This window comes from Apostichopus japonicus, chromosome 17 (assembly GCF_037975245.1).
Source record: "Apostichopus japonicus isolate 1M-3 chromosome 17, ASM3797524v1, whole genome shotgun sequence".
Taxonomy (NCBI): Eukaryota; Metazoa; Echinodermata; class Holothuroidea; order Aspidochirotida; family Stichopodidae; genus Apostichopus; species Apostichopus japonicus.
The window spans coordinates 30,199,489-30,213,363 of NC_092577.1; the positions used below are offsets into that span (position 1 = coordinate 30,199,489).

General features: G+C 37.0%; 1 protein-coding gene across 3 annotated transcripts in view; it reads right to left on the reverse strand.

Moving 5' to 3' along the window:
• Positions 1 to 13,875, reverse strand: part of LOC139984800 (potassium voltage-gated channel subfamily KQT member 1-like) — a 221,165-nt gene that overhangs the window by 74,506 nt on the left and 132,784 nt on the right. For all 3 annotated transcript variants that reach the window (XM_071998857.1, XM_071998858.1, XM_071998859.1), the window contains one exon: positions 778 to 1,322. In XM_071998857.1, the coding sequence (XP_071854958.1) occupies positions 778 to 1,178 (401 nt within the window). In that variant the 5' untranslated portion in view covers positions 1,179 to 1,322. The remainder of the gene's footprint in view (positions 1 to 777; positions 1,323 to 13,875) is intronic.

Consider the following 13,875-nt stretch of genomic DNA (forward strand, 5'->3'; position numbering starts at 1 on the left):
CAATCGGGGATCGCAGCATTCATCACGCTGGTTAATTGTCACTACTGGACACAATTAAAAGGGAATATTTAACAACACCGAGGTCAATTACGGTAGTTCAAATCACCTTCTTGCCAAAAGACTTCTTGCTAAGCTTTTTCAAGCAACCATCCATGCATGGGTGGTATTTAAGCACAAATATATATAGTTTTGATTTTTTTTCCCTCTATTAATTGAATTCCTTTGAAAGTTTCTGTTGTAAGCTTAAAAACATAATCTGTCAAAAATGTAATGGGGGGGACTGGGGGATGGGAAAGGAGTGAGGGATGGGGTAGAAGAAAAGGAAGGGGTAGGACTGAGGGTCTGGGTAGGAGTATGGGTTGGGATAGGAGTAGGAGTGAGGTAGGGGGGAAAAGTGAGGGTTGGGGTAGGAGTGAGGGAAGGGGCAGGAGTGAGAGAGGGAGGGGCAGGGGAGAGAAAGAGAGTCAGGGGGTGGAGTCAGGGAAGGACTATGTGTGGATGAGAGGGATAAAAGTGAACAAAGGGTATATGGATGAACATTTGGAGGAATGAGGAGTAAGTTGGGAGGGCACTGGGTGGGTCAGAATAGCAACATTAACATAATAACACATTTTTCAAGGAAATCCATTTTGGTCAGTAATTGCCAAATTTTATGGCTCTGTTTATCGATCTATCAATCAATCAATCAAACAGCATTCAAATTATGCATCAAATATATTCTCAAGACACTCGTCAAAAGAGGGAAGAATATTATAAAAGAATGGAATGTATACTCACACTAAAACGTGATATAGAATCTCGAACCAGCCGGTCGGCCTCTCCAAAAAGTTATATATTTTGGTTTGAACTTTTCGGTATTTGGCATCCCTCTTGGATTGCCGATTATAGTTTAACGGTTTGCCTAGAAGACTCATTCTCTGATGTTGCAATGCATTCACAGATGTTCTTCCGTTCATTTTCGCAAACTCTTTTTTAACTTTCTTTCTCATCTCTGCGTGTTCATCATCGGGTTCTTGGTCCTTGTCGAACACAAAACCAACGCGCGCACGTGACTTGTCTCTCACAGGTTTCTCACTGGTGCCACTCCGAAGGGCGCTTTCAACATTGGTGTCAGAACCCATTTCTTCGGTGCTGAGGGGTTGCATTTCGCTCTCGTCGACACCACTGTCTGCGGACATGTTGAGGACGGGGCAAAGAGCGCCCTCTCTAAAGAATAATACCTCCGTAAGATAGCCATGATGATTGGTTGGTTATAATGTAAGCGATTTTCCAGAATTTAAAACAGCTCCGGTAGGTCCACATATTCCATTTCAAAATCGACTCTGGTGGAATTAAGAAAAGGCAAAAAAAGAAGGATGAATGTCTTTCAGAATTTATCAAAGTGTGAAAAATTATTTTATAAATAAATAAATTCTAGGAATTTGACTGATTTCCCCCAAAAATCTGCCTTCAAACTAAGTGTTACAATCTTTGATCGGTCCTTATCTTAAACACACACACACTGCTGCCCTTGTTACTGCCCACGATTTTCCACGTAAACCACGGTGACAGAGTTGAGCCGGGTTGTGATCAGTTGGGAAGCGTGTGCTTGCGGTTCATTAATATAAATCCAATTATTTTTAAATTCAAGAAAAAAAAACTAACAATGAATATATTTAAATATTTATAGCTTGATTATCCTTGAATAAACTTTTGACTTGCCAAAAATGTTCACCAAAATGTGATGTGGGTAGATGAAACTATTAACAGAGAAATATGGCAAATTTCCTGTAAAATGTGAGATGAGAAAGACACTTTGAAGTCTAATCGTCCGTCACAGTTTTACCAATCTTTTTCAGTTTATCGAGAAAAAAAAACAGGTAGCTGACCAGTAAGATTTAAACATACTGTTCTCACAAGCAATACTTGAAACTCCAACAAATATTATCTTCAGATATCAATTTGTTTTTAGAAAAGCCTAGCTTTTAGCCTACCATAGTGATATCCAGTTAACTAATGCAGATATTCCAGATCTGAACATGTAACAGGGATGCTAATAACTCAAGCATCCCGTAAAAACCTCCCTGTATGAAAGCTGCTAAAATTGTTTGGTTTATATATAATGGTTTGAGATTATATAGCTTACAAACTAACATATTAAGACCAAAAAAAAAAAGACTTTTTGATCAATACAAATATACCACTCACTACAAGGTTGGATTCAAACTCCAAGGTGCACACTCTGAATTTATCTTCTAACCTCGGTCTTTCTATCAATTTTGTGATACAAGGAAACTCTTTAATTTGATCTTTGAGAAGAAATAACCAAATTACAGTATATAGTTGACCCATCCTACATGAAGTAACAAAATATAAAAGGCCAACCGGCTTTTCCATGAACCACGGAACTCCTCGGGACAAAACTCATTTCGTAAAGTGGAATTTTCTATTGCCAAATCAATTTTTACGACTCCCCATTGTCTCTCGAGTTTAAATTGTTTTTTTTTTTGCATGAAAGATTTCAAACCAATCAATTCTTTAGAAAAGAAAAAGAAAAAAAACACCTATATTTGTCGTTTTTGAACATACTTTATAGAACAACATTAATGTGAGTGGTACGTATAACAAGAGAAAAGTTTCCATAAGAATAACAGCTTTTTGGGGAAAATGCAAAATGAAATTAAATTGAAGGAATGACATTTTCACACTTAAATTAACTTTACATACATAAATTATCTTTGTTTCTTCTCTTGTGTTTAACCTTTGCAACTATAAACTTCATTTCATGAAAAAAAAATATCCTCAGTTTGAACTCTTACTAGTACAGAACATGTAAAAGACTGAACTATATCCCGAAACAAATCATTGCCTTGAAACACAAAGCCAATCAAGATAAATGTGTTAATTAATGTGGGTGTAAAGATCTAATTTCCGTGTTCTGCAATCTCGTCAAAATGAATCTCTAGATACAGTAAATGTGTCACTTGTTTGAATAATACTTTAATAAAAGAAAAGTGTATTTAGAAATTAATTTATGGGCCTGTTAATGCAAACTTAATTTTCTCATATTGAACAAAAGCAGGTGCAATTGTCTTATAATAACCATATAAACGAGAGTGAGGTGCCAGGGCTTCCCGGTGGTTCGATTGATATTAGTTTTTAATAGTTTTAGAAGGATATCAAGGCTAGAAATTTGTTTTCAGTACAGACACTTGAGCAGAAAATATAAATAATAATCATAAATATAAGCAATTTTTGTGCACATCATGATGGCTTTATAGGATTGTGGCAGCTGATAAGTACAGTATATTTCCGATGGATGAACGAACCTCTTCGACATTGCTCACATCTCAAAATTTATCAGGTCACAAATTCGGAGAGATAATGAAGCATCTGGCGTTGATCTTATCACACCTCTTGACGAGCTAAACTCAAAGATGTTTCTTATTTAATTTATTGGATGTAATTCTCGTGCTGATCTCGATCGTCACGCCTTCGACTGATCTAACCTTTTTTCCGTTAATTTATGTTTATTATTTACTTGTTTATTTACATTTATGGTTGTATTTATAAACATGTATTCTCGGCAAATGTGAAAAAATAAAATATCACATGTATATTGAATTCAATTCAGATTTTCCTATCGGGAATACCATTATAAATAAAAGAGCGGCTTTTAGGATGCGCACATATGATACCTTGTCGGTGTTTTTATATCGGACGCCAACTAGTCGATCCAACTAATCGAATCCAACTGGTCCACACCTTGATAAAAATTTAATTTGAATTATACACAGTATAAATGTCACCTGAACTCCAATTGTACTTGTAGATCAACTACCCAATGTTTTTTTTGGAGGGGGGGGGGGAGGGGACATTTTTGTTTTGAATTGTAGTGAGGCCACATTGATATTAGTATTCTAGCATACAGTATGTAGTTGTCAGTACTCCTACTTTATGCAAATTGTATTTGTACTCATGCTTTTAAGGCAGTACCTGTAAAATATCTCTGTGCAAACATATATTACATTACTAGTACGTTAAAATCGCATCGGAGCCTCTAAAGTTAAGGTTGAAGGTTTACAGTCTTGTTTTTTTAGGCCAAGGCCCTCATCGTACGACTTACAACACTAAGCCCTGGTCACTGGTAACTTGTCACACCCAGACACCAAAGTGTGCACAACTCAAACAATCCCTCCTGCGACACTTCAGCGCACCACATCTACGTGCCGCACCTGGGGGACTTCCATAGGGTACACAGCCACAAACCGACTCACGCAACTGAATTTACAAGTTACCTCAGGCAGGTCGGAATTTTGTACACCAGGGTGAAGAGAGACAATGGATCAGATAAATGGCCTTGCCCAAGGACACAACGTAATGATCTGGCCAGGACTCGAACCTACAGTGCTTAGATCAAAATTCCATTGTTTTGTCCACTTGACCTAGCCTTCCCCCCTCCCTCTCCTCCCTCCCCGTCTAGGTTTGCAGGGTAATGGATCTGGCCAGGACTAGAGCCTGCAATCCTTAATTAGATCGCTAGTCCAATGCTACCCATTTATGTATTTATGTATGTATGTATATTACATCATCCTGCAAGCAGGAACTCGCGAAGAAGCCATCATTGGCTTATCAAAGCCGCAAGCTGACCGAAGTCAGTCTCTTACATTCATATTTAACGTCCATGATTATGAATTGTCAATTGTCAACAACGCTGTAACTGGACGACATACATTAATCTGGGAGTGACTCGAACCGGGGACCTTATGATTGAAAGGCACCGGCGTTAACCACTGAGCTAACACTCCATTGTGTGCACTCCAATATGTGTACTCATAACGTGTGTACACTTGTACTCATGCACATAGGAGCTAGAATTCTACTTTGTACTGCACATGTGTTGTAATTTGACATCATAGGGCCTGCATATATATAGAGTGATCATACATAGAATTTTCACATATTTATTATACTACCTGGTTACATGATAAATGTCCACAACATTTTCAACCAATTCAGGGCTTTTTTAATGATAAGCGCTTAAAAGATGCTAGAAAAGTTAAACAATGGACACTCATGCAGTCATGTTTTATTAAATTTCTAAAAGCATTTTCACTTAACTGCACCCTCCTCAAGGCTAAGTTTCTGTGGTTAAGTCACGTTACGTTCTACTCAGGTATAGTCCTCAATGCTAAGGATAACTTTTGGTGGAACAGAACTTAGCTACGCACAGGTATTACACACTTTCGTAGAAACTTAGCGATTTACAACTGGCTAAATTCGGGAGCAATTCAGATGACTTAATATTTAGCAGTTTAAATGACTTTGATTTGAAAATCATTGTATCATAGAGAGTACACAAAAGAAGCCAAAAAAAGAAATAAAAACAGAACCTTAAAAACTTGGCAGAACTTTGGCTATAATCCATGTACTAAGCATGAAGCAAACTTATCATTGAAATAATCAAGTCACAGATTGAAAATAAACAGTAAAATTCACAGAACCCAGAAAATAATGGTTTTTCATACCTTGTCTGAAATTCACTAAATATGACTTCTCAGAAAATTTGAAAAAATGGTTCGCTCACAGTCTATCTCCAACGAAAGATTATCAGTATTAATCGTCTATACCAGGATATTTACAGACCAAGAGGAAACGGTTGCAAAATTTGGTATTCCAAAAAAAAAAAAAAAAAAATCCCTTTGTCAAATATAATCGCTCTTTCACGTCACAAATGCAAGTTATTGCCAGATGAGAAAATATGCTGGCAGGATATCCAAACAAATATATCACAATTTCAAAAAATAATATTTGATTCTCTGCTGCGGCCAGGGATAGAAGTATACCACTGAAATATGATTAAATAAGTCTTACACAATGCTGCAGTGTTAAGTTTCCATTGTCTCTCTGTACCAACCTTTGTTACGTAGACCTTGTGTCATTCAAACCTACAGTACAGGCCTACATTTAATCCTGCGCGTAATAACACAGCTGGATGGGTAATACACCAGTACTGACTATATGGCTCCAGTTATTGGCTGACAATAACAAAGAAAACAAGCCCACGATGCATCTTCAAACGGTTTGTCATACCCATCCCTATATAATTTCGAAGACAGACCTATTAAACTACTCCAAAGAGCAAAACTATGTTTGCCTCTCCGGGTTTTAATTGCTACTGAGAATTAAAGGGCTCTCAGCTGTTAGTATTACCATCCGATTGCTGGAATGTCAATTTGGACTAATTGTTTTCTTTTTAATTGACTTAACGGGATCGACGGTCGGAGAAGAAGCTGGCAAGCTGCCTTGTCGTCACCTCTGAGTACCGAGTCGTCGAGGAAATGTTCTGTCGTCGAATGCTAATGGAAATAGTTCGTTAAGAGATGGTTAGGACATCTGGAAAGTTGCATGTGCCATACGGAATCACTCCTCGAGAAAGTTGAAAATGTCAGTTCGATCAAACATGACTTTAATGGCCTGGCAACGAAGCCATCTGCATTCAAATTCTAAAACTGATTGCCAAAGTGTGGAAAGGCCAATGTACACATATTTGCAGCAATTACAAGGGATTAGTATCCATGCATATCCCTATGTACAGAGAGATCTGTTGAGGTCAAACTAACGTCAGCCAGAATACAATCGAAAGTATGTCGCAATGTTGACTTGACATTAATGTAACCTGCTTCACCCGAAAGGACTGATCGCTCGCTTAATATATTTCTCGCAGCAGAATATGATATAATTAAACTGACGCATATGCTGGCTCTAATAAACGTAGAATTAATTAAGAGTGGTTTGAAACTTACAGAGGAATAGTTGTCCACGACACATGGATCGCACGATCATTAAACAGATGTTTGAAACACAGGAGTAAACATAAAACTCGGCTAAGAACATAATCGTCAACATTCTGCTACAAGAGTATTTGCATAACAAAGGAATAATTGTCGTAGATAGACGTATCCACTTTGCATATTTGAAAGATCAGGGCCCCGAGTATAGTTAATTATTATTGTTAGCTCTGTTAATGTTGTACACCTTCCCCCCCCCCCCCTGAAAAAGGGCAAGAAGCGATGCAATTAAAACCAATTAATATTGCTAAACTGTTTTAACTAGTGTTAATGTTGAATCTGTAAGGCTGGTGATGACCATCTGCTCTGCTTTGCCCAAAGTTTGTGACACACTGCCCTAGAAATCTTGATTACCTCAGAGGCAAATCATCTTTCCTACTTAATTACCCTTTGTAAGACGTCCTGCAGTTTGTACATGTATAGTAATGTGGTATAGGAAATATTAGTAGCAGCTGGCCCGAGGAGCCAAACCGATTTATCAACATCGTAGTGTATCATACAGAGTTACCATAGGCGTAGGAGGCAGGGGGACTGGGGGGGGGCTGCATTTTGGTGAAAATTCGGGCAATATGCTGAGAATTTTTCGGGCACCTACTGAAAGAAAAATAATTTGCAATGTGTTTTTCAATGGTTAAACTTGTATTATTATTATGAATATTGTTGTAACGACTTCCGGAATAATTATAACCAATGTGGAAGGGTAATAACATGGAAAATGATTGTATGTTATTGGCATGTGATGTAATAACCGATGAATGCCTATATGATATGCACGTTAACATGTTGTTCGCGCGGAGCGCGCAAAAAATTTGGTTATATTTTTCGGGCAAGTCATTACAGCCCCCCCAAATCAAATTAGGCTCCTACACCTATGAGAGTTACAGGTTTACAGAGTAACAGATATTTACAGAGTTACAGAGATTTACAGAGTTTTACAGAGTTACAAATTTACAGAGATTTATTACAGATATTTACAGAGTTATGGAATCACAGATTAACAGAGTTACAGAGATTTACAGAGTTACAGATTTGCAGATATTTACAGAGTTACAGATATACAGAGATTTACAGAGTTACAGATTAACAGAGTTACAGAGGTTTATAGAGTTACAGAGATTTACAGAGTTACAAATTTACAGAGTTACAGATTAATAGAGTTTACAGAGTGACAGATTTACAGAGATTTACAAAGTTACATATAAATTTACAGAGTTACATAGTTTTACAGAAAAGTACCCTTCATACCAAAATCAAATAGCCAGCTCGAGATAGGATCAGTGAATCATAATTAGCATTCACTTATTATTATTACTTTTATAATTATTATTATATTAAACACAGTTAACACTAGGCTTCCCAACTGGACTATAAAAACATCTCCTTCAAAGTGGCAAAGATCACAAACCATTACACCGACCAAATCGGAATAACTTTTATTCCGAGTCCGTTTATCGCTCGACCGCAAAAGCTATTACCCATTGACACGTCGCCGCGGTCGAAGCTTAACGGGCATTTCACCAAACCAAATATGTAGTCTACCAGGTTCTTTCTTGTCTCAGTGACGTAGCTTATAATACCTGATTCTGGTTAATACATCAGCAGACTATTAAGACGAAGATGACATAAGGAGAGCTTGTTATTTTTCCTTGTTTCAATATCGTGATGTACCACTACAAACAGAGAGTAAGAATCATTGACGCCATCACTGTCATCCTTAGCATAACTTCTCATCTCTACGATGACGAGAGAGGCAGATTTCGGACGACTAGAAGATCGAGGCAGTAGGAGATCTCTCGCTTACAGACCCTAGAAATGCTTTCGGGGAAATCTTTTACTTTCTTTCTTTCTTGATACCTTCCATGAAATGAGAAAGGTAAATAGTGGGACGTGGAATCGGGGAGGCAGCTTTAACAAGGAAAGGACGAGTCGGATGGCTAGGTTAATTACGAGGTAATTATTGATCCAATCTTGAGAGAAAACAAATATCAAAGATTATGGTTTAATTTGTGGCTCAGGTTAAATTTGTTATTTTCATTAGAAGGAGGGAATAAGGGGAATTAGTTGAAGACTGGGATACTTGTGAGGGAGTGAATATATTAGATCTATTACATTCCTTTACCCTGACACCGAAACATTTTAGTATGTCAGAAGAAAAATAGTTCTGCTATAATAATTATCGGTTTTATTTATATGACTCACATGATTGCTGAAGGCTCCGTTGGTAAAAAAAAAAAAAAAAAAAAAAAAAAAAAGTATAGGTTTGATTCATCAACGGTTAACTAAATTAAGAATACTATGTCATCATCGAGGGAAATTTTTGGTCTTCCAGTCTTGCGATCGAGACCACCAAAATCAGCTTTGGAAATAGCAACCGACCCAAAGGTTGTATGGTTGTTTACATCAAATTCGAGATTGCATTATCATACTAAAAAACCCCTCCCCCCCCCCAAAAGAGATAAAACGATAATGTGGTATTGTCCTCTGTCACCTTGGAGATGATACAAAATCAAACAACACAAGTGATTGGCATGATCTACCTGATAGGGGGGGGGGGGGATTTACCGGTCCGAAAGCTTGTGTGCATAGCTTTGGTGACAACACAACCTTTGTACAGGTGTACAACTTGGGCATTCTTTGTTATTTTGCTTCCTTTTTTTCCCTCTTTCAGACGACCAAATTTGCCGTCTGGACAGAGCAAAACGTAAAGACCTGGCTCTCTGCCAGGGACAATCAGAAAGAAAATCCTTCCAAATTTGCCCGGAAGGATAACGCTGATACCGATCAGACTGACTGAATCAGGTCATGTGAAGAAAACAGAATAACAAACAAACAAACCAAAACAATAACAAAAACACATTGTTGTTTTAAAAAGTCATACTGTTTTGAAAGAGTCGGAAAGTATTTCACATTATTTGGGGGAATCCCAGTTGCCCATATCTAATGAGAACTTTTAAAATTATATTTTGAAGAAAAACAAATTCGGAGTATGATGTAAGATCAGAAAAAGATGAAAAATAACATTTACTATGTTTTATACCTCAGACTATACAAATGAATGCTATAATTTATTCCTACCAACCCTAGAAAACTGGTATCGCATATTTTCATATCTCATATTTATTACAAATTCAGAATTTGATGTCTTTTTACAAGACCTCCATCCTTGATCAGTTTATGATTTTTTTTTATATTCATTTCATTATGTTTTAGTTGTTCTGATGTGGAATACTAGAGGTCTTCATAATGGCCTCCAAAATATGCTAGCATGCAACTCAAATAACGGTCACATAGGCTGAAACTTTGGCGAGAATTATGGCATTCCGCCAGTCAAAAGAATTTCTGGCAAAGACACATTTCATTGTCTAAGAATTAGCATTCCTCCATGTCTTGGAAATAGTTGAAAGGGTTCTCATAAAAGATTAAGTGGTTTATTTTTCAAAACTTGTAGCAATTAAGCTCAGATTTCACCAATATAACAATAGACTTAGAGCTCAAATATCGAAAATAATTTTTTTTTAAAATCATAACAGAACATCTACCATAATTATAGTAAACCAGCTTCTCACGATCTGATACACTTTTCCATCAGCTAGGGTAATTACCTCAGACTTCCATGACACGTAATTTTTAATTAACCCACTTTTTCACCCTTTGTTCTTCTTTCATTAATTTAGATTTACAAAGTATCGATTTACAATTTTGAAATTGATTTCAAAAAATGTCTTCGATCATCGTGGCAAACTGGATCACAGAGGAGGACAACGAAGTAGATTTCAGAACTTTTATTAAAAGAAAATTTTTTAAAAAATTTTTATTTTTTTATTGTCTATACAATAATGGATCGAATATTTTTATTTTAAAGTTTCATGCATTTTGTTTAACCCAAAACTATAAAAAAAATACTATTATATGGGGTTCTTCAAATCTGCACAAAAACTGTTAATACATACGAACATGTATTTAATGTATGCCTCGACCTGCACAACTGTTGCGTCACATTTTCGCTATTTGATAGCGGATAAATTATTCTCCGAGTTGATCGTCTAAGGCACAGACGATAACTTTTCATACGATACTCCAGGCACTCTACACATATGAACAGAAATTGATATATCCATAGATATATATATTGATATATATGTAAGAGACAGATAATTTTTCCTGACAAGAATGTGTTTCATTTTCACGTTTCATACTTGATAAGTTTACTATAAATGATTCGTATAAAAAAAAAAAAACATGGTTCAAATAATGCCAATGAACTGCCACGAAGAATCATTATTTTTTGTTTTCCCCTTTTTTTCTCCGTGTTTGAATTTTCATCTCTCGATCTGCAGGCGGTGGTTTTTGTCCCCGGGATTAATTAAGTTTTGATAGGCCTTATATCTAGATGCATCATACATCACCATAGGACTAGATCCACGTCGCCGACGACAACGAGAGTATGCACGATCGTCGCCATGTCGACTGAGAGATGAATTCGCATCTACCTCGAGCCAGGTGCGATCCATCAACGACACAAAATACATATGTTGCAGTCAAGTGGATTATTGCTACCATAGGCAGATCTTGCAGGGATGCGCTGCGAGAATGCAAACGAAACGTTTAAAGTTATAACATTTTTTGTCTGTTTCGCTCTTAACAAGATCTCGGCAATTTACCAATTTTTACCCTTTTCCAGGTGTATAGTGATTGCCTAAGGGCCTTCAACACTCCTCTAGAAGAAAAAGGGTATATATTTTTTGGGGCTATCGGCATCTTTGGTTTTTACCTGGGAATTGTGATATTAATCACTACGGTTACGATATTATTTCACTTCATGATGTTTATCTGAATATCAAGCGGATATGCTGTAACGGCACCGACTAACTTAAAAAAGAAAAAAAAGATAATCCCTCAAAAACATAAACCTGTGCATGACACGTTTTTTTTTTTTGGAATTCTACTCCCAACATATTTTTGGCGGGAAAATATGATTTTCAAAGTATTTGTTTGTGTTGAAAAGAATGTATCACAAAAAACTATGAACGAAACGAAAGAACAATAGTGAAAATTCAAATTGGAATAAATTTAATTTGAAAGGAGAGTTTGAACGGTGAATATTTGGGCAACTTCTGATAAACCATTTTGTGTATCCCTCTGTTCAAAATTTTGCAAAGAAATGTGACATATGTGAGAGATAGGTAGGGTGCAAAAAGGGGGTCGGGCAGAGCCGTCCAAGGGTGCACAGGGTGAGGGTGGAGGATGGGATGGTGAGAGGAAGGGGAAAATGCATCTATCCAATCGATTGAAACAGGGTTTGAGTTCGTACTGACAGGGAGGGTGATATTTATCGACTGACTAAAACCATAAACTTTCAATAAAACATATACTGTATTATAATTACTTTCATACTGAGAATAGATAAGCAGAGTTGTGTACTAATTCACACATTCACTTGCAGTTGCACGAGTGTGCTAAATTTAAACAATCCGTCCCAAGGGAACTACAGTGCAGTGTGCCACATCAACATGTCCCCTGGGGGACTCCTCATAGGGTGGAGCCACAAACCAGCCCCCCCCCCCGCACACCACTATATCCACAAGTTACAGTGTAGGTCCTCCATCTATACACCTAGGTTAAATGAGAGGTAATTGTAATGGAGATAAAGTGCCTTGCCCACGGACACAACGTGTCGATCGATCTGGACCAGGACTCGAACCTGCAATTCATTCCATCGCAAGTCTATTGCCTCGATAGCCATTTGACCACTGCCATTTGACCACCACCATTTGCCCATTTGACCATCCCGTCCCCTTGTTTCAACACCATAATATGTATATATATATAAATGATCTCAAGTTGGTTAGCATCATGTTCGACCTCTAGAGTAAGAAAATATGTCACCAAAACAGAACTATAGTATTGTTCGAAATAGGTGATAAACGCATACACCTGATACCTTTTTATTACAACTTTTTCCTTAATGACGATATTTAAATTTGAAATTATGAAAACCTGTTCTTTTCTTGAGTCAAAGTCTCTTGAAGATGGTGGGGCTTCTTTTTGTCAAAATATGCTCATTGTTATATGACTTTCTCAGCCGCTTGTAGTCTGTTTGTGCAATGAGGTTGGTACGCTTAAGGCTAATAAATCACCTGATTGGGATTGTTGGCCAGTTGGTTAATCATGCAAATATAACTCGACTGCATAGACTAATAGCTTGACAACTTTTAAATAACATCATGTACGATTAAAAACAGGGAATGGCATATGACTGAGACTTTGCCGTAAAAAGCTTTTAAATTGACCGATACTGTCAGATTCAGACCATATATATAGCTCCGAGGTTTATTTTGGATTTTGAGTTGTTGTTTAAATTAAGAGAGATCTGAAATTCTTTATTATATTTCATTACATTTTCACTCTCATTATGTGGAATAACACAGTACTCACCTGACTTTAGCTCTATAGCAGGTGTAGGATGACATGATGTACATATGTAGGCTTTAGATGAAGCCATTTATTACCTTAGCTCTATACCAGTGTAAGCTGGCATGATGTACATAGGATGTAGGCTATAGATGAAGCCATTTATTACCAATTAGCTCTAGTGTAGGCTGACATGATGTACATAGGATGTAGGCTTTAGATGAAGCCATTTATTACCTTAGCTCTCTACCAGTGTAAGCTGGCATGATGTACATAGGATGTAGGCTATAGATGAAGCCATTTATTACCTTAGCTTTATACCAGTGTAGGCTGACATGATGCACATATGTAGGCTAGAGATGAAACCATTTATTACCAATTAGCTCTTGTTTAGGCTGACATGATGTACATATGTAGGCTATAGATGAATCCATTCATTCCCTTTTCTTCAAATTAATCCCAGCCATAGTATTTTTATAGTGGCATTAATTGAAAAAACACTAAATTGAGCATTGGTGACCATTATCTAACCTTATAGCATATTATATTTGTGGAAAATAAAACATGATGACTTTAAAGTAGTGCTGCATCAGTGGGGATCTGAAGAGGAGGTGAGCATCAGTGGTGGAACGTC